The sequence below is a fragment of the Erythrolamprus reginae genome, chromosome 1 (assembly GCF_031021105.1).
Source record: "Erythrolamprus reginae isolate rEryReg1 chromosome 1, rEryReg1.hap1, whole genome shotgun sequence".
In the NCBI taxonomy this organism is placed as follows: Eukaryota; Metazoa; Chordata; class Lepidosauria; order Squamata; family Dipsadidae; genus Erythrolamprus; species Erythrolamprus reginae.
The window spans coordinates 371,491,039-371,512,742 of NC_091950.1; the positions used below are offsets into that span (position 1 = coordinate 371,491,039).

General features: G+C 41.1%; 1 protein-coding gene across 2 annotated transcripts in view; it reads left to right on the plus strand.

The window, feature by feature from the left end:
• Positions 1-4,128: 4,128 nt before the first annotated feature.
• PRKCE (protein kinase C epsilon) overlaps positions 4,129-21,704 on the plus strand; it is a 404,880-nt gene continuing 387,304 nt past the window's right edge. Inside the window, exon 1 of one of the 2 annotated variants that reach the window (XM_070734568.1) lies at positions 4,129-5,693. In XM_070734568.1, coding sequence (XP_070590669.1) covers positions 5,346-5,693 — 348 coding nt within the window. In that variant the 5' untranslated portion in view covers positions 4,129-5,345. The remainder of the gene's footprint in view (positions 5,694-21,704) is intronic. The other variant, XM_070734569.1, reaches the window with a different exon arrangement.

Below are 21,704 nucleotides of genomic sequence, written 5' to 3' on the forward strand. Positions count from 1 at the left end.
TTTTCTGAAGTCCTGTCTAATATATGCAAATACCACCTTAAGGAAGATTGGTAAATATAAACAATACACCTATCACACAGTAAGTACTAACCTACATAGTAAAACGTAGTACAGTATACTTCTAAGATAGGTTTTACAGTGTGTACTAAATGTTTTTTTTTAAAAATTACATCATTACATTATAATTTAATCAAAGATTCTCGTGGGTGGTTCATAGAAACAATGCTGGGAATATGGGAATGTTTTATTTGGTTTTGTTTTATTTTTCTGATATTGAAAAATAATATAATTATTTATATTATTATAATATAATATTATTATAATATTATTATATTATAATATAATATAATATATTCCAGAGGAGGGGGCAAGTTTTCACAATGTGATGCTGGAATGTCAAAAGGACAAACAAAACCACTGACTAAAGGATTAATTTTCATAATACGATGCCATTTCAGTGGACCATATTTTCATCTTTAAACTCTCTCTCTCTCTTTCCCCCACCGTGAAATCAATTTCCTCTATCTGCTCCTAATGCAAGTTTTCAATTCATCAGGGGTTGGGCAGAAAATGTCTCAGTTAAAGAGGCCCTTCGCAGTGGCTTTGCCTGGAATTAGTCACTTCCATACAAGATGCTGGTTTTAACAATGACTTTGGCACCAAGGGAGTAAATGCTACTGAAATACATAAAAAGTTTTTGTTTTGCCTTAAAAAAAATCGTTATGTGATCTGCTCTGATGCCTAACAGTTTTTCAGCATCCACGGGAAAGTAAGAAAAATAAGTTAAAAACCTCTGAATTTATCTAACCAATCAATTAAAATAATGTGACATGAAAGTAATATGATATTACAATGTCTAAGTACTGTATCTTCTGACTAGAACAATGCTTCCTCACCAGTGTCACAACTGAACAAATGGGTGGAGGGGGGGACATAATGGAAAACCCAGGTCATCCTGTTGAATTGTTTCATGGACTACCATTGTCTTCTCCTCCCTTCATCATCTCTCCCAGGAGAGAGTGGTTCACAATCCTTGTCTTGGATCCAGATGAGGAGTTCAGTTTTCCTTGTTTCCTGTCTACTTCCCAGGCATTGGGGCAGGGGGAGCTGAGGAAATGATTTCAGTGGCAGTCAAGCCAAAGCTCTTCCCCTTCTAATAATCTAGTAGCTGAGAGTCAGATCTGAAGCATCGAAATCCCAACACATTATCTTATTTTCCTTAGCATTCTGCAACCCAGCTTTTAACAATGTTCATACACATTTGCATTGTCATTTTTTATGTCCATTGTTTTACTTGGACTATGAAAACTGCACTGAGTCATGAGAAATAAGACAGGGTGGATACATATATGGGAAAAATACATACAATAAGCCCTTGTGAAGAAAAATGCTGGCATAAAGAATTTCTCTCTTTTAAAGGTATTTTTAATATACCGTATTTTTTGGAGTATAAGATACGCCTTTTTACACCCCCCCCTCCCCAAAAGAGGGTGAAAGCTTGGATTCACCAAATGTAGCCCCATCCAGCCACCCCCACCCTTTGGCCTCTGCCTCCCAGCAATTTATCTCCTTGCAGCAAACAGTACAGAGCAACTCATTGTCAACTTTCCAACCCTCAGCTGATTTGAAGCTGCAGGCAGGCTGGCCAAGTGCTAAACTTAAAGTGAAATTAGCTGCAAGGAGGCAAATTGCTGGGAGGTGGACTGCAGGCAATGTTGGACTGCTGAAACTGGATACAAAGAGGTAAGTCAATATTTATTTATTTGTTTGTTTGTTTGTTTGTTTGTTTGATTGATTGATTGATTTATATGCTACGCCTCTCCCAGGACTTGGGGCAGCAATCATACACATTCAGACAACAGCCATACAGACATTCGTTGGCCAGGGGGCAACATCTAATCAGACCAAGCCTGATGGCATAAATGAGTCTTAAGACTCTTGCAGAAGGTGAGAAAAGTGGGGGCAGTGTGAATCTCTGGGGGGAGCTGATTCCAGAGGGCCAGGGCCCCCACAGAGAAGGCTCTACATCTTCTTTTTGTTGAGCAACAAGCTAATATCAGTTACAGCTTTTATTCATTCCTCTATTTTACCCAGTTGCTTTCTTGCACCTACTTTAATTTTGGGGTAGAGGTAGGTAATTTAACATACACCCCCCCTTTCTATTGCTTTGGTTTCTGTGAACAAATTATATATTTCAGTTATTATTATTATTATTATTATTATTATTATTGTTGTTGTTGTTGTTGTTGTTTAGATTTGTATGCCGCCCCTCTCCGTAGACTTGGGGCGGCTCACAACAGTAATAGTACAATATATAACAAATCTAATAATTAAAAGTCACTAAAAACCCCTTATTAAAAAGAAACATACACACAAACATACCATACATAAACTGTATAGGCCCTGGGGAGATGTCTCAGTTCCCCCATGCCTGATGGCAGACATGGGTTTTAAGAAGTTTCCAAAAGACGAGGGTGGGGGAAGTTCTAATCTCCGGGGGGGAGCTGCTTCCAGAGGGTCAGGGCCGCCACAGAGAAGGCTCTTCCCCTGGGTCCTGCCAGACAACATTGTTTAGTCCTGGAGAAGGCCAACTCTGTGGGATCTAATCGGTCACTGGGATTTGTGCGGCAGAAGGCGGTCTCGGAGATATTCTGGCCTGATGCCATGAAGGGCTTTATAGGTCATGACCAACACTTTGAATTGTGACCAGAAACTGATCGGCAACCAATGCAGACTGCGGAGTGTTGGTGTAATATGGGCATACCTAGGGAAGCCCATGATTGCTCTCATAGCTGCATTCTGCACGATCTGAAGTGTAGCCCCATGTTGCTAATGTAATAGATATTAGTAAAGCAGACTTTCACTCATTTCTGCAATTGATAAATATTTGTCTGGGTTCTTTATTTCAGGAGGGTTGTCTTCAACTCCCATGGGTCAATCTTCTATGTTTCTATAGCCTTCTGCAACTGTTCTTCATATGCTTTAGCCTCCAGCCCTCTAATCATCTTTTTGCTCTTCTCTCCACATCTTTTTTTTTACATAGTGGCAACCAAAACTGTATGCAGTATTCCAAGTGTGGCCTTACCAAGGCCTTATAAAGTGGTATTCACACTTCAGGTGATCTTCACTCTGTTAATGCATCCTAGAACTGTGTTGGCTTTTTTGGCATTTTCTGCACACTGCTGGCTCATATTTAAATGGTTGTCCACTAGGGCTCCCAAGGTCCCCCTCACAGTCGCCATTATTGAGCGAGGTGTCATCAAAGTCTCCGGGAGTTGAAAAGCCAACTCATCCGAGCAGCACCGGCTCAGTTGGTGCCGGGAAGGAGACTTTGAATGTACTGGCTGTGGGCGTGGCTTATGCATTTTCTTTCAACATCTTTCAATGCAAATTGGGTGCTCTGGGGTGGAGCTCCATTTTTTTACTACCCCACTGCGTCCCCCCTCTCCCGTCCGGGCAGTAGCCCATCCCTGTAGTATATTGCTCGGGACTCACCGCGTCCCTGAGGCGGCCTGCGCCCGCTTTGAAGCACCCGCTCCGATGCCCCCGGATGAGGCGCAAAACGGAGCCAAAATAAAGCAGCGTGGCAGGCTTCTCCTTTTAAAAATCACTTCCTCGCGCAGGACGGGACGGGACGGGGGGGCAACGAAGGAGGCGGCGGAAGAGGGACAGCAGTGTCACCAACTGGCCGGCATCTGCCCCCCCCCCCTCCGCGACTTTTCCTCACAAACGCCCCGAAGAGCTTTGGGCGCGCTGCTGAGGGAGGCGCTAGAGGAAGCGCTCCAGCCGGAGTCCTTGAGCCGGGAGGGAAGGGGCAACCGGGAGTGTGGGTGTGTGTGTGTGTGTGTGTGTGTTGACTCTCTCTCTCTCTGTATGTGTTGTGTTTTATCTCTCTCTCTCTCTCTCTCTCTCTCTCTCTGTGCGTGTATTGTGTCTACGTGTGAAGTGTTTCTATGCAAAGTCCCAAACCCGAGGAGCGGCGTCTCTGTTCCCGCGTCGCTGCTAGTCGGTTCTCTCCGGCGATCCGTTTGCAAGCGGATTGCTCCCCCAACAGGCAAAACTTTCTATTCGCACACAGTTCCACACACAAACACACACACACTGACGTCTTTTGCGCATTTCCTGCATTGGGGAGACAGGCACGCCGAGCGAGCGAGGCGAGGCGAGAGGGCCAGCTGGGGGAGCCAATCCTCGCCCAGGCAACAGGCAAGCCGAGCCCCGCGGCGCGAGCCCGACCGGCGGCCTTGAGGGTGGGGGTGGGGGAGGGGAAAGGCGGGAACCTCGGTTTGCCGGCGTGATATTTTTCTCCCCCCTCTCCTCTTTCCCTTTAAAAAAACCCCCGATCCTCTGAAAATAATCGGGGGGGGGGGGGGGGGAAGAGAGCCGCCCTCCTTTCCCGAGCCGGGTCGAGCGGGCGCAGTTTCTCCTCATGCATTGGGCCCGATCCTTGGCCTTGGAGGAGGAGGAGGCGGTGGCGGAGGAGGCGAGGAAGCTCCCGCAGCAGCAGCAGCCGGGGCGGATGTAAGGGCTCCTCGGACTGTGCGGATCTCCCCCCCCCCTCCTTTTTTTTCCGAGTCGGAAAGGCTGCGAAGTGGGCAGGGCTGCGCGTTCAAGGCTCGGCGTTCCTGGGTGTTTGCTTTGCTTTCCGACCCCCTTCTCTCCCTCCCCTCCTCTCCCCTCCCTCCCCTCCCCTGTTGTTCCTGCCGCCGCCGCAAAGGCAAGTCAGCAGCGGAGCGTGAGCGCCGGATTGCTTTCGGCGGAGGACTGGCTGGAGGATTAAAACGCTCTAACGGGAAGGAAGACGTCGGCGGCGGGAAAGCATAAGAGGAAAAGAATAATAATAACAACAATAGTATATACGCGTGTACACACAGAGATCTTGTATCTCTCCCTCCCGCCCCCCTCCCGGAGGATTCTATTGAATGTGCTCTGCGATCGCCTGTCGGATTTCTGCAAGCGGGGACGAGCGATCCCCCCATCTCTCCCCCTTCCCTTCTGCGCCCCCCACCCCCGCCTTCGGTTTCCCCAAAAAAAACGTACCCGGAGGCCAACCTCTCTTTAAATCGAGGCGCCTGTGTGTGTGTGCACGCCTATAGGTGTACACCATCTAGATATATATTTATATACACGCATGGGTGTATACGTGAACGTGTGCCTGTATGCATTCACTGGGTGTCGCGAGAGGAAAAACTAGCCCCAGTCACCGAAAGGAGCCCCCTGCGCCCCCCCGCCCCCCGCTTCACTCAAACCTGCCGCCTTATTTATTGAGACATCTCCTGGCTCCGGAGCGTGCTTGATCGCGAAGAGAGAGGGGCGGAAAAGAAGAAGTCCCAGCCATCTAAACCATGGTGGTTTTTAATGGCATGCTGAAGATCAAGATCTGCGAGGCGGTGAATCTCAAGCCCACCCCTTGGTCGCTCAGGCATGCGGTGGGTCCCAGGCCGCAGACTTTCCTGCTGGACCCCTACATTGCCCTCAACGTGGACGACTTCAGGATCGGGCAGACCTCCACCAAGCAGAAGACCAACAGCCCGGCCTGGAACGACGAGTTTGTCGCCGAGGTCAGCAACGGCAGGAAGATCGAGGTGGCCGTTTTCCACGATGCCCCCATCGGCTACGACGATTTCGTGGCCAACTGTACCATCCAGTTTGAGGACTTGCTGCAGAACGGGAGCCGGCACTTCGAGGACTGGGTGAGTGCTCCAGAGTGGGGGCTTTGGCGTTGGTTGCTTTGGGGCTTCAAACTGGATGGAAGGTTACCCCTTCTGTTTGACAGATGCATCCCAGCCACACTCGCTTGGACGGGAGGGCTCAAGCAGGTGGCTGGAAGGTGCTTGGGAGCACATAGGAGATGTAGGGTCTCAAATGTGCCTTGGGAAAAGGAAGATGAGCCTATTATTTTCTCCTTTTTAAAGGAAAAGGCAATGTTAGTCTGATACTTGATAGTTAGGATTTAGGGTCCTCAGCTCCGCCACTGACTTAAATACTGTAACCCAAAAGACATCTAGCTGAATACTGTATTCTTATTTCTCTACTGCATGCTTAGGGTTTGTTCCCGTTTGTTTATTTTGACCCTTTGTTCCTTCAGCTTCTAACTCATTGTAAACTGCTAGGGCTCCTGGCAATTAACAAACTTACATTCATAATGTGACTCTAAACCGCAGAATAAACAAAATATCCAGTAATAAATATGTCCACTCCCCCCAACCAAACCTAGGATCTTCTGATGTCACATTTGCCCATTTTGCTTCCCAAAACTGAGATTTTGGGGGGGGGGGGTTGGGGTTGGGGGGGACATTTGCCATTGCAGCCCAGCTCAGCTCTTTTAAGTGCTGGGTGGTAAAATCGCGGTTCTGGAGGTTCCTTCTGTGTGTTTGTGCCCTTTGTGCTCAGTGTGTGTTCCTAATCAGGAAAGAAAAACAGGAACCCCAGAATTCTTAGATACGATTCTTGGGTTCTTAGATATCATCTTCATCTGCTTTGTTTTCAGCCATCAGGATGGACCAGTTCTGACTGTTTGAAAGCTTTCTAATTCAGGCTCAGTCAACACACGTTTGTTTAGCTTTTCAGGAAGTCGTGATGCAACAGGGTCAGGGTGACAAACTTTATCGAGCACCACATAGCAGGGTGGGACTGACTGATGGTTACATGAACACTAGCTTTAGATATGAATCCAGAGGAGTCATTTCGTTATGATCTTATTTCAGGCTGAGCTTTGAACAGGTCCATTTGCTGCAGAGATTCTACATAGGGTGACCTCACTAAAAAGACTTGAGCGTGTATGTCTCATTTGTTTATTATCCTGGCTTTGGGTAGAGAGTAACAAATGAACTGGGAGATCAGCATAGGTCTTCGCATCCCTCTACACATATCCCTATATGTGCTGTGTGTGGAGTAGAGAAAGCGCTAGGATCTTATAGAGATGAAGTAACAGTTTCAACAGGCAGGCACAACATGTTCTAGGTGATATTTGCAAGGATTACACAGCATAACTATGGACAGTTCCACAGTACTGCTTTGCACCATCTTGGCATCCTTTTCAAATATAACAGTCTCAACAATATTACTTTGTCCATTTTCGTATAATTGTTTCCAATTTGTTAAAAATGCCCAATCTTAAGGGAAATTCTACACGTACCAGGGGTCCAGTTCCCAGAGCTTCTCTTCCTGTACAAAACGTTTAAAACTTATCTCCTCTACCATAGCAAGGTGCAACTATGGTCAAGACTAATGGGGAGGACAGACTGGTTGCATTTCACTTTCACAATTCACCAGGATGCTGAGTATAATAGAGGATTGGTGACAAGGTAATTGGGAAGCCTTTGAAATATTTCAATGCTTCTGTTCACATTTGTTTACAATCGATCTTCCTTCATGCTGTCCAAATACTCTGTTAAAGAACTGGACAGATGCTTATAAGTAAATGCACTGAAAAATATAAATAAGAGGAGGGGGTGCTAACAGTTATTTTATTCCATTTTTCGGAGAGCAGGGATGGAATGGCTTTTGTCCATCACAACTGCTAGTACAGAGTGAGAGACACTAATTGGAGGAGGACGTTTGCACTCTATTGATCTGGGAAAGAGGATGAATACAGATTAGATCATGATGTGTGGGGTTTATATTTTTTATTTTTTGCATTTAGCCAAAATGAACATAGTTTGGGGCGAATTTCAACATACAATGTTAAGGATAGGGAAGGAGAAATTTTGGTAGGGTGGATGAACAGAAGAACACAAATAGAATTGGATGTAATAAAACATAATATTTAATAGAAAGCTATTAACAGTGGCTGTTAAAAATAAAGTTCTTGAAGACTGCTATAAGAATTGGGAAGGCGATAAGCCTCTGATGTCATTCCTGTTTGTTTTTTAAAGTAATTCTTTGTATTATATAAAATGTGTATATCTGTTCAAAATTTATTAAAGGCCAGAGATAAATTCAGTGGTAAAAGAATTGAGTAAGTGCAATTTTGATCCCAATTTTTGAGAACTATTTTTCTATTGGGTAGATGCATTTTATTGAACCCATATTTGAAGAGTATATTTTGGGGTCAGATGAAAATCAGCAAGCATTCAAACTGTTATGAGTGCACAAATTCTGATTTCTTGAACTTTCAGAATGTTAAAAAGGTAGCAGAATAAAACTCATTCTTTAGTGCATGTGCAAAATCCTGAACTAAAATATATTCATTAGAATCCTCTAGAAGTCATTATTGGTGTGATTAATTATGTGTATGCCACATCTGATGCACAAACATTTTATCATATTTAAAAATCCTTTTCCAGGTCATCACTATTCCTATTTTATAATAGGGGACTGAGCCCAAGACTAATAAGATATGACGCTATTGGTCACGCACTGCCTATTTATCTTTGGGTGGGTGCTCCAGACAATGGTAACTTCTATCTAGAACCTCTTTTTTAATAGCTTCTTCCATCTTTTGTTCTTAGCACACACACACACACACACACACACACAAATCACCAAAGAGAAAATACAGACAGGCAGGATAACATCTTTTGATTGGTAGCATTAGTAATATTTTGCTTGGAACCATCCCACGAGTGACTTTATAACATCATAATATTACACAGCATATTATTTTTGTAGTTCCCTACACAGTCAACCAGATGTTTAGACTGGATTTGGCATTTTTATCTACTTATTGAGTGCTTCCCAAGGATTTGGGAAGAGGATAATGAGGATGAGGATGATGTGATCAGAGAAAGACTGAATTTGGCTGCTCAACATTCGTCTATTGTTCTTCCATGACCACAGTAGCTTTCCAAGGCCACTTGCAAAGAAGTGAATTTTTTCAATAAAGTTCCAATGAGAAGGATATTACCAAGCACTGATTTATTGCTTCAAAGTGTTTCAGGAGCATTTAGAAGAAAACAGATGATGCTGGGTGAGGTCATACTTGGGTTCTGGATCATTAATATAGATTCTCAGGAAGCTGCAACTAAAAATTCAGACTTGTGAAATAAATTTGGGTTATTCTGTTCTCTTAGCATACCGAGAATGACTTTGCCAAGATTTGAAGCTAAGGCTTTCCCCATTCACATAACTAGGTAACTCTTGTTTTTAAATGGATTGATTATAAAGTTTGTGCTCTCTGTTTGTCGGGACCAAAATATCAATAAAAAAATATATCAAAGGCTCAAAGGAAAAAGAAAACACACTTAAATAAGCCATGCAGTAATACTTCCTAGAGTTCAAGTGTCTAGATGGCAAAGGATCACTATTTGGGGGAGGTGAAAGTCCACAAACTTAAAGAAATGCTTTCAGTTTGCTTTTGCAGGTACAGCAGATCTGAATGTGAAATAACAAATATATTTGCTTAGGTTTATCTGCTCAGGTTTTCATTTCACATGAAGCATTAAAAAACTGACGCTTGCAGGAGTTTTGCTTTTTACAAAATGACTTGCTGCTTCAGTTTACGTTTATGTCTCGGTCTTTAGAAATCAACTGCAGAACAGATAATGATGAAGGAAGCACTTCATAGAAGCCAAAAAAAACATTGCTTTGTTGAGAGGCCTTTAACCATCACATGGCTGAAGTCATGTGCTGCAGCCACCTTGCTAAAAGTGTCCATCTGACCAGGGAGTGGATAAGAAACAGCCTTGTAATTCAGTGTAATTGTTCTGTGATGTGTGACAATATAGATATAAGGCAATGAAGCTGCTTTATGGGATGTGCAGTGTAAAACCCGGGGCTGATCTCTATTCAGCAAGGAATTACAAACAATCCTAGCTCATCAAGATGTAAAAACTGAGCTGTATAACATTTTCATGTGTTATATTTGTTGTTGTATTCTTAAAAAAAGCATATACAACTATAGTATATGAATTAATCTTTAGCAAGTGCTCACCAATGTTAATCAAAAAGCAGCAGAGAGCAAAGCAAATACTGTATAATGAACTGGTTTTGAAGAAATCATGAGAGTAATTAAAATTGCTCTTAATAGTGGGCAAAAGGAAGGGTTCAACACTGTATATTATTACCACAATCGTCTATTAAAATCCATAACACAGCTACCATTTCCAGGTCTTGAAAGAGAAACAATGACTGCGTATTCAGGTCTGTAATTGAAATAAATTATAATTATGATTTCCTGACAGTAGCTTTTTGATTTCTTGAAAGGAAAAAAACAAAACATAAATCAGATATTTCTAATCTGTGTATTCAGCACTAGACCAATGTGTTAAAGCCAGCTGAAGAAATAAATGGTGTCAACAAATGTTGAAATGCAATATATGTGAATAATTTTAAAGAAGCTAGTGACATTTAAGATATTTTACTCCATTTCTGATACTGCCTTCCTTGGCAGATAATTATGCTGGCTGGCCATAATGATTCCTTTTTAACCTTTGAAAGTGATGTACTGCATATCCTGCTTGTGATTATATCTATGAAACAGGTCTTTCTCACCCCTCCCCTCCCCAGTAGACAAACTGAACAGCTACATTCCATATATAAAGCATACTTAGACAAATATTAGCTTGTATTTACATTGTCATCCATTTTATGTTAAAATCCAAATAGACATGATTTTAATCCAGTCAATACATAGATATATACAGTACTTGGAATTATATGTATATATTGGGATTGTTACATGGATTTTACAGGGATATTTCATGCAATAATTTCAAATAATTTAAAAAAAAAATTTTTTAAAATAAATCCATACTTAATAAGCTTCCAAGGTCTGCTTCATTCCTCTTTTATGTTAGGGTTGTTTAAAATGTGTATTACTTTGTAACCACTTCTTTGACAAGGTTATTGCAATAGGATTTATAGAGGAGAGCTGAGGTTCATTTGAGCAGCACTTTTACTGCATGCAGTGAGATCTTGGACCAAACCCTGGTCTATCCTATTCTGTAAAGCTGTTGCCAGTGAATATAAACATTGCTGAGTTAGATAGACCAGTGGAAATATACAGCTACTCCTTTTGTTCCTATTAAGAAGAGGGTTATTTTTACACAGAGAGTGTGTGTGTATGAATATGAATCTGTCAGAGGTGGGTTTCAGCAGGTTCTGACCAGCTCTGGTGAAGCGGTAGCAGAAATTTTGAGTAGTTTGGAGAATCAGCAAAATACTGACTGGCTCCACCCCCATCTATTCTCTGTCTCCCGTGTCCCAGTGATTGGGAGGAAATGGGGATTTTGCACTATCCTTCCCCTGCCACACCCACCAAGCCATGCCCACAGAACCAGTGGTAAAAAATTGAAACCCACCACATGTATGTATGTAACATATTTTTGCTGATAATGAATAGTTTGTCGGCTATACAATTTTTTTTAACTGCCTTGAATGGCCCCTGTAGGGGCTGAGTGGCAAAAAGGAAGCAGCATGTACCATTTCTTAGAAACATAGAAGATTGATGGCAGAAAAAGACCTCATGGCCCATCTAGTCTGCCCTGATACTATTTCCTGTATTTTATCTTAGGATGGATATATGTTTACCCAAGGCATGTTTAAATTCAGTTACTGTGGATTTAGCAACCATGTTTGCTGGAAGTTTGTTCCAAGCATCTGCTACTCTTTCAGTAAAATAATATTTTCTCAAGTTGCTTCTGATCTTCCCCCCAACTAACCTCAGATTGTTCTTGTGTTCACTTTCCTATTAAAAACACTTCCCTCCTGAACCTTATTTAACCCTTTAACATATTTAAATGTTTCGATCATTTCCCCCCTTTCCCTTCTCTCCTCCAGATTGAGGACAGATTGAGTTCATTAAGTCTTTCCTGTTAGGTTTTATGCTTAAGGCCTTCCACCATTTTTGTAGTCCATCATTGGACCTGTTCAATTTTATCAATATCCTTTGTAGGTGAGGTCTCCAGAACTGAACAGAGTATTCCAAATGTGGTCTCACCAGTGCTCTATACAGCAGAATCACAATCTCCCTCTTCCTGCTTGTTATACCTCCAGTTATTTCTTCGTCAACTATGGCAGGATATCTGCTATCCTTTAAATATATTCATTTCTTTATCTTGCAGAACTAATAAGATGCTGGGTAACCTTCGATAAGTGTGTCAAGGCATGGGGGAAGTTCAAAAGAGAACTATTGAGATGCCTTGAGGTCCATTTATCTTGTTTAGTTTACTGATTAATGTAGTGATTGGATCATTTAAAACATTACTTATTAATTGTAATTATCTCTATCCCATTTTTTAGGATAACATTATTCCCAAAACTGCTAACAAACTATTGTGTTTATAAATCAAAATAGAATAAATATTATTTAAAAGCACAGTTAGACATTTTTAAGGTCACAGCTCTGAAACAATGGGGGGGGGGATTGGCTCTGGAACAATGAGAGGGGACCTGAGATGTCATTGACTCGTTGTTATTTGTATAATTTCATCTTATATTCTACCTCTCTTCTCCTAGGCACTCAAGGTGTCTAACATTCCCAAATGATCAGAATTTTCCCAGTCACAAATTTCTATTTTTTTCTGTATTAAAGGAGAATTTGGAAAACTTGTATGTAGAATGGCATCAGAGTCTATTCTGCATCCTAAAAGTAACCCAGTATTGTTTGGGTTCCATAGGCATTTCAATACCAACCTAGGTAACAGCATCAATGCACCTCAACCAAGAACGGCATGGCATGATCTAGCTTGAGAATGAAACATCTGCAGGCCAGACAACTAATCACAAACAATTGAACAGTTGAACCATGACCTATAAGTGTTCTCTACTTTTGGAAGGGTTTAGTTTGGTAGTGACAGCACAGCTCTTACTTGGTTAGTTATTGCTCCTGCTTTGGTTATCCAAATTTATTAAGCTTATTGTAACAGGTGATCTGAGATAGTTTTAAAATTGTTAAGGTACCAGGCTAGAAAGCAAGAAACCTTGAGTTCAACTACCATCTTAGCCTTAAGTCAACTGGGTGATCTTGGGCCAGCCACTCTCTTTTCAGCTCAACTCAATTCACAATAGAATTGTTCTGAGGAAAATAGGAGGAACATATTTTGGATGTACAGTGGTACCTCGAGATACGAGTTTAATTCGTTCCGGACCTGGACTCTTAAGTCGAGCAGCTCTTATCTCGAACGACTTTTCCCCATAGGAATTAATGTAAATAATTTTAATTGGTTCCAGCCCTCAAAAAACTCACAAAGTTAGTCTAAATTATGCAGAAAGACATGTTTTTAATGAAGAAATGTACATGTACATATAAATGAATAATGAAGTTTCTTTCACTTAACTTGTAAACTTTCTTAAACTTTTAAATTTACATATGTTCAACTTCTCTGCCACCCAATCCTGTAGGACAGAGGTCCCCAACCCTTTTTGCACCAGGGACCGGCTTTAAGCGATCAAGAGAGGAATGGGTGAATGAATGGACGGAGGGTGGGAAGGAAGGAAGGAAAGAGGGAAGGGACAGGAACAGAGGAAGGAAGCAAGGAAACTTATGAAAGGGGAGAGTAAGAGAGGAATGAGTGAAGGGAGGGAGGGAAGAAGGTGGGAAGGAGAAAGAAAAGAAGAAATAGAGGAATGGAAGGTAAAAGAGAGAAAGAAAAAGCAAGCAAGAAAGAAAGAAAGAAAGAAAGAAAGAAAGAAAGAAAGAAAGAAAGAAAGAAAGAAAGAAAGAAAGGGGGAAGGGACAGGAACAGAGGAAGGAAGCAAGGAAACTTATGAAAGGGGAGAGTAAGAGAGGAATGAGTGAAGGGAGGGAGGGAAGAAGGTGGGAAGGAGAAAGAAAAGAAGAAATAGAGGAAGGGAAGGTAAAAGAGAGAAAGAAAAAGAGCAAGAAAGAAAGAAAGAAAGAAAGAAAGAAAGGGGGAAGGGACAGGAACAGAGGAAGGAAGCAAGGAAACTTATGAAAGGGGAGAGTAAGAGAGGAATGAGTGGAGGGAGGGAGGGAAGAAGGTGGGAAGGAGAAAGAAAAGAAGAAATAGAGGAAGGGAAGGTAAAAGAGAGAAAGAAAAAGAGCAAGAAAGAAAGCTGCAAGCACCCCCCCGAGCCCCCCAGGCCGGCTGCAACCTTTTAAAACATGTGCGCCGCTTCGCAGCTGTCTCCTGAAGCCGAACGCGGAAGTTAGCGTTTGGCTTCAGGAGACAGCTCCTTGGCGCTTGTATCTCGAATTTGGGCTTGTAAGTAGAACAAAAATATCTCTCCCCTCCCAGCTCTTATCTCGAGTTGCTCTTAAGTAGAGCAGCTCTTATGTCGGGGTTCCACTGTATTCACTACCTTAAATTATTTGTAAATAAAAATAATAATTAAATTTTGAAGTCAGAGACATTTTTCACTACAAGATATATTATGAATCTCATTAGTAAATTTCCATATTAAGTTCTATTCCTGTAATCTGTAAGATAGATAAATGTATGATAGATAGATGGATAGAGGGATAGGGAGACAGGCAGAGAGACAAGGAATATCTTAGATCTGCTTACATTGGAATACCGTATTTTTCGGTGTATAAGATGCACATTTTCCTCCCTAAAGGAGGCTGATAATTAGGGTGTGTCTTATACTCTGGATGTAGCTTCCCCCCCCCCCAGCCCTAACTAACTGCTAACAATCTTCACAGCTATTACCTTGCAGGTTCTTTCATTGTTTCTCTCTGTGAAGAATGTTTTCCAAACCCTAAGTATTTGCTGGGGTTTTTTCATTACTCTAACTTGCTCTGAATAAGTTTCTTTCCAGCCCTATCCAGGTGCTAACAATGTTCCCAGTTCTTACCAGCTTGAAGGCTCTTTCATTAGTTCTCTCTGTGAAGAATGTTTTCCAAACCCTGTCTTTGATTTTTTTTCCCCATTGCCTATTTGCTCCAAATGTTTCTTTCCAGCCCCAACTAGGTGCTAACAACGTTCCCAGTTTTTCCTGGCTTGTAAGCTCTTTCATTGTTACTCTATGCAAAGAATGTATTCCAAACCCTGTCTTTGTAGGGTTTTTTTTTCATTGCTTTACTTGCTCCAGATGTTTCTTTCCAGCCCTAACCAGGTGCTATTAATCTACCCAAGCCCTTTCATTGTTACTCTCTGCAAAGAATGTTTTCCAAGCCCTAAGTATTTGCAGGGTCTTCCCTCCCATTGGTTTAACTTGTTCCAAATGTTTCTCTCCAGCCCTAACCAGGTGTTAACGATGTTCCCAGTTCTTACCAGCTTGAAGGCTCTTTCATTTGTTCTCTCTGTAAAGAATGTTTTCCAAACCCTGTCTTTGATTTTTTTTTCATTGTCTATTTGTTCCAAATGTTTCTTTCCAGCCCCAACTAGGTGCTAACAATGTTCCCAGTTTTTCCTGGCTTGTAAGCTCTTTCATTGTTACTCTATGCAAAGAATGTATTCCAAACCCTGTCTTTGTAGGGGGTTTTTTTCATTGCTTTACTTGCTCCAGATGTTTCTTTCCAGCCCTAACCAGGTGCTAATGATGTTTCCAGCTCTTACAGGCTTGAAAGCTCTTTCATTGTTACTCTCTGCAAATAAGAATGTTTTCCAAGCCCTATGTCTTTGCAGGGTTTTTTCCATTGTTCTACTTGCTCAGACTGTTTCTTTCCAGGTGCTAATGATGTTTCCAGCTTTTACTGGCTTGCAAGCTCTTTATTGTTATTCTCTCAGAATAATTTTTTTAAAGACTTAACCAGGGGATAAAATAATGTGCTGAAGCTGACCTGACTACGGACGCTGACCAGCTGAATATCTGGTAAGCAGATTCTTTTCCCTATTTTCCTCCCCCAAAACTAAGGTGTGTCTTATATTCCGGGGCATCTTATACTCTGAAAAATATGGTATTCCTTTTCTTCTCACCTCCCCAATGCTCCACCCATAAATAACAAAAAGAAAGGAAGCTGATACTACTGATACTTTACATCTGGATGATCTAAAATGGGGGTCACATGCTACACATTAAAGGGCAGTGATTTTTAAGATCATAACGTGTTTGTTTTTCACCTGTATGGAGATGTTAGCTATTTTCCTCTCAGTTAGGACTATGATGTAGATTGATTCCATGGTTACTGAGCAAATGCTTGCAACAATACACAAACACAGAGCTAGGAATCACAATAGCACCAAAAAAACCAACAACCCCCATTTATTAGGAAGCAGTGCAGGGGCTACAGAACATGTAGCAGTATGCCAAATAATGCAGGCCCTGTACTGATTACCTTGGCTATTTAGTATCTATATCTCCCGAAAGTATTATCAGTAGGGGTCTTTGTGTAATATGATTGTTCCAGTGTATCAGATGATTAATGGTGAGAAGAGACACCGAGGGGTGTTTAAGGGCAGCTTCTGTAATCTGTTGCCATCCAGATGTTCTGGATTTACAACTTCCAGCTTTCTCCAAAAGCAGTTCTATAATCCCATTTCTTGCACATACTTCTGAGTTTCCCATTAAATCTAAGTGACCCCCTTAGATGAGGACCAAGTGCTAAAACAATAATTTATAGGCTACACTATTATGTTGGAATGGATTTGCTTTTTCAGAGCTTGAATGTTACTTTTTGTTTGCACAGTGACCTCAACAATTGAGAATGTGGTTAAGGTTTAGGAGCATAATGGAGGATGGATGAGAATTTCAGATCTCTTATAACGATTTCACTCTAATTATGACACCAAGATGCTGGGTACCGTAATTTATCTTACAATGTATTACAGTACTAGAATACACGTTTGGTGTTGTCTCCTAACATTTTTTAATTCAGATTTTTAGCTTTCCTCCGACATGATAGTGCATATCACCAAGTTCACGTATGCTGTATTCTGTATCTTTTCCACATTATTATTTTTTATCCACTGTTTATGGGAGGGATAATTGTCGTACTCATTTATTTTACCGATGCCGTTGTCTAATATGCCCTGTAACCCTGTGATAACTGTAGAAATTAAAATTCCAAGGCTGGTGATATTATCTTTGTGCTTGAAGCATTAACAGCAGGCCTGATGTGCTGCAGTTAAAAGCTTTTAGATATATTTACCTAACATAATGGAAGTGTACAGTTGATGCTTTGTTCGTTTTATTTAAAAGTAAGCTCTAATGCAAAAAGAAATATGCTGTCCTTGGAAACAGCTAGCATAAAGTAAAAAGCAAGGCTGTAAGCCAACTAGGAAAAGCAACACTTTTGATTCAAAGATGCTTCAAAGAGTGTATGAATGTATAGGCCAGGGGCCCCCAAACTTGGCAACTTTAAGACTTGTAGACTTCAACTCCCAGAATTCTCTTAAATTCTATTGAACTGGATTGATGTTGTGTTTTAAAATTTTGTAATGTTTATAATCGTTTCATTTTAACTCTGTTCTTTGCCTAAAATCACTTGTTGAGATGGGCTGCCATATAAATCGGGATAAAAAAATAAAAAAATAAATACATAAAACATTGAAAAACCATAATGAACTATAATTATACTACAATTATTCTTATGACAGGAAGGAACCACAAGGCGAAGGTCTTCAAACTTGGCAACTTTAAGAATTGTGGACTTCAACTCCCAGAATTCTTCAGCCAGCTGGAAAATTCTTGGAGCTGAAGTCCACAAGTCTTAAAGTTGTCAAGTTTGAAGACCTCTGGTATAGATTATATTTGTTGATATCATCTTAAAGAAACATCTCCTTTTAGCTGGGTTCTCTTGGTAGCAATGTGATTCCAGGAATATCTGCTTTTGAAGCAAGGAGGCCAACGGAGAGGGGCGGCATACAAATCTAATTAATAATAATAATAATAATAATAATAATAATAATAATAATAATAATGATGATGATGATAATAGAAACATAGAAACATAGAAGACTGACGGCAGAAAAAGACCTCATGGTCCATCTAGTCTGCCCTTATACTATTTCCTGTGTTTTATCTTAGGATGGATATATGTTTATCCCAGGCATGTTTAAATTCAGTTACTGTGGATTTACCAACCACGCCTGCTGGAAGTTTGTTCCAAGGATCTACTACTCTTTCAGTGAAATAATATTTTCTCACGTTGCTTTTGATCTTTCCCCCAACTAACTTCAGATTGTGTCCCCTTGTTCTTGTGTTCACTTTCCTATTAAAACACTTCCCTCCTGAACCTTATTTAACCCTTTAACATATTTAAATGTTTCGATCATGTCCCCCCTTTTCCTTCTGTCCTCCAGACTATACAGATTGAGTTCATTAAGTCTTTCCTGATATGTTTTATGCTTAAGACCTTCCACTATTCTTATAGCCCATCTTTGGACCCGTTCAATTTTGTCAATATCTTTTTGTAGGTGAGGTCTCCAGAACTGAACACAGTATTCCAAACGTGGTCTCACCAGCGCTCTATATAAGGGGATCACAGTCTCCCTCTTCCTGCTTGTTATACCTCTAGCTATGCAGCCAAGCATCCTACTTGCTTTTCCTACTGCCCGACCACACTGCTCACCCATTTTGAGGCTGTCAGAAATCACTACCCCTAAATCCTTCTCTTCTGAAGTTTTTGCTAATACAGAACTGCCAATGCAATACTCAGATTGAGGATTCCTTTTCCTCAAGTGCATTATTTTACATTTGGAAACATTAAACTGCAGTTTCCATTGCTTTGACCATTTATCTAGTAAAGCTAAATCATTTACCATATTACAGACGCCTCCAGGAATATCAACCCTATTGCACACTTTAGAGTCATCGGCAAATAGGCAAACCTTCCCTACCAAATCTTCCCCTATGTCACTCACAAACATATTAAAAAGAATAGGACCCAAAACAGACCCTTGTGGCACACCGCTTGTAACCTGACTCTGCTCAGAATACTCGCCATTAACAACAACAACAACAACAACAACAACTGCATGGGCACACCCGTTCCAAAGCAGCCTGTCACACCTGTTGGAGTCCCTTCATTTCCAATACTGGTAGTTCTTGAACTTATTATCACAATCGAGCACAAAGTTTCTGTTGCTAAACAAGACATTTGTTAAGTGAATTTTGCCCCATTTTACAACTTTTCTTGCCATAGTTGTTAATTGAATCACCACAGTTATCAAACTAGAAACAAAGTTGTTAGGTGAATCTGGCTTCCCCATTGACTTTGCTTGGACTCTGCAAGCATCATAAATATGAATTAGTGACCATGTGCTTGATTGCATAAGTGTGAAAAATAGTCATAAGTGAAAAATAGTCATAAGTGAAAAATAGTCATAAGTGAAAAATAGTCATAAGTGAAAAATAGTCATAAGTCATCCCAAAGGTGCTTTTACGAGAGGCATCTGGATTTTTGTTTTTTTCTTTGAAAACATTTCACTTCTCATCCAAGCAGCTTCTTCAACTCTCATCTCTCTCTTTCAGCTGAAGATGCTTCTTAGATGAGAAGCGAAACATCTTCAAAGAAGAAACAGAAAGTCCAAATTGCCTCTTGAAAAAGCAGCTTTGGGGCAGTTGTGTCCTGGATGACTTAGAATCTCCATAGACATATCCTGTTTTCCCCAAAATAAGGCATCCCCTGAAAACAAGCCCTATCTGGCTTTGTGAGTACATGACAATAAGGCCAAGTGCTTATTTCAAGCTTCAAAAAAATATAAGACAGGGTCTTATTTTGGGGAAAACACGGTATGTCTATGGAGAATCTAAGTCATCCAGGTCAGTGACTTTGTAATTTTGAATGGTCACTACATGAACTGTTGTAAGTCGAGGATTAACATTACATATTTTCCAGAGATACTGCATGAGCCCAGAAAAAGCAGGGCAGCTTTAAGGAGACACAGACTATTACTACTGCTATTATTACTACTGTTACTGTACTTATGCTGATGATTGATTGATCACAGCATCAGATGCTTAGACTGGATTTGGCATTTTTATTCACTTATCAAGTCCTTCACGAGCACCTGGGATCGGCAGATTTGATGGTGTTAAATCAGGGGGGTGAAATGTTCCCGGTTCGGGTGTGCTTGTCGGTCATTGGAGAGCCAGTCGCGAAGGCAACTTCTTTGCAGAAACAGCATTTGCTGTCTCTTGTTGTCTTCTTAATTCTGGCTTTGTGTGAATTTGTTCTTTCACTTGGTTTTGTGCAGCCAGAATTAACCCTCTTATCTCTTTTTTGAATTTTGCGTTATCTACTAGTTTTTTTTAATGTACTGACCAAGTAAAACTTTGCCTTCCCATGTTTCTTTTCTTTATTTGCTCTTTCTTGTAGGCCAGTTAGGTCCTTCTGGTGATTGAATGACCCTTCCTAGTCTTCCTGGTGCATCTTCTTCACTATCTTTCAAATATACTTCCAATGCCCTTTTCTTCTTTGTCAACTGTCTGGTATGTTTCAAACATTCCACATCCACCTATTTTTGTTGATAAATAGAGTCTGTCAACATCACTGGATGAAGGGCATGGTTCATTGTCATTGCTTTTCTGGTCTTCTTATCCAGGACATTATTTCTGTTCAAGTCTAGTTCACTATTCCAGCCATGTATCCAATCACTGGAATTGCCCAAATGTTGGTTGCCTTGATGATACTTCCTCTGCTGAATTTGGATTTTAAGATTTCTTTTCACCTTGATGATGCATTCTCTTTTAACTTCCTTGACTTCAATGTGCTTGATGTCAGTTTGAAAGATGACCAGGTATTTGGAGTGATGTTCTTTCTCCAAACTCTTTGTGTTATTTCTGCAGAGCATATGGATTCCTTCGGTTTTTAATATTTTCCCCATCGATGGTAACAGTGACATATTTTTACAGTCCAAACTCCATTGTAATATCTTGGCATGGAGCAGCGATTCTGATTCAGGTAGCTTTTCCATAGAGCTTCAGATTATCCATAAAAGAGGTGGCAGGGGTTTCTGATATTTGATAGCCAACCATACTGATTTGTTCAGTATGGTTGACAGAGGAATCAATGCAATGACAAACACTTGTGCTAATAGTGAGTCTCCTTGAGAGATTGCTCTTCCAGTCTATAACCATTGTCCCTCAATTGTGTTTTCCATTGTGCCATTGATTTTTGCACAAAACATCTGGTGTTTTTACTGACTCCTGTTATTTCTAGGCACTTGATTATCTAATTATCTGGAAAGCTTTCTTGTAATCAATCCATACTACATTCAAGTTGGTCTTCCTTTTCTTGAAATTTTCTGGAATAATATTGTCAATTAAGAAATTATCTTGTGTTCATTTCCAGTTTGGACGATTTATTTTCTGCTCAGGTAGAAATGGGTGGGTTCTAAATTACCCTGCTGCCAGTTTGCTTCCTCCACCCCAAAATCCAAAAAACCCATCCCCAAAACACCTGAAAACAGGATGACGATGCATGCACAGTGCTGAAAGTGTTGTGGCCCACCAGCGGCCTGTGCAGCTGGTAGCTGATTCAGACAGCTAGGAGTGTGATTCGCCAGTGGCTTGTGCAGCAGGTCCAAGAGTCGGACAATGAGATGGCTGGAGAAGGTTTGGTGTCAAAGGCAGGGATTCAGCCCGGGTCTTCAGAACCTCCATAGGGTGCCATGAAAGAAGAAGAAGAGGAAGAGAAGGAAGAGGCAGAGGAAGAAGAAGAGGAAGAGGAGGAGGAAAAAGAAGAAGAGGAGGAGGAAGAAGAAGAAGAGGAAGAAGAAGAAGTAGTTCTCAATGTCTGCATGCGCAGAGCTGCCAAAAGGAGGAATGGCTCCTCAGTAGAAGGTCTACTCGGGAGTAAGGCTTGGGGATAATTGACCACTCCCATAGCCTATTTAAGTGAGGAATTTGCAGAAAATAACTTCATTTATTCCATGTCTTGTCTTTGACTTCAGAACTCGTGTTCGACTCCTGTT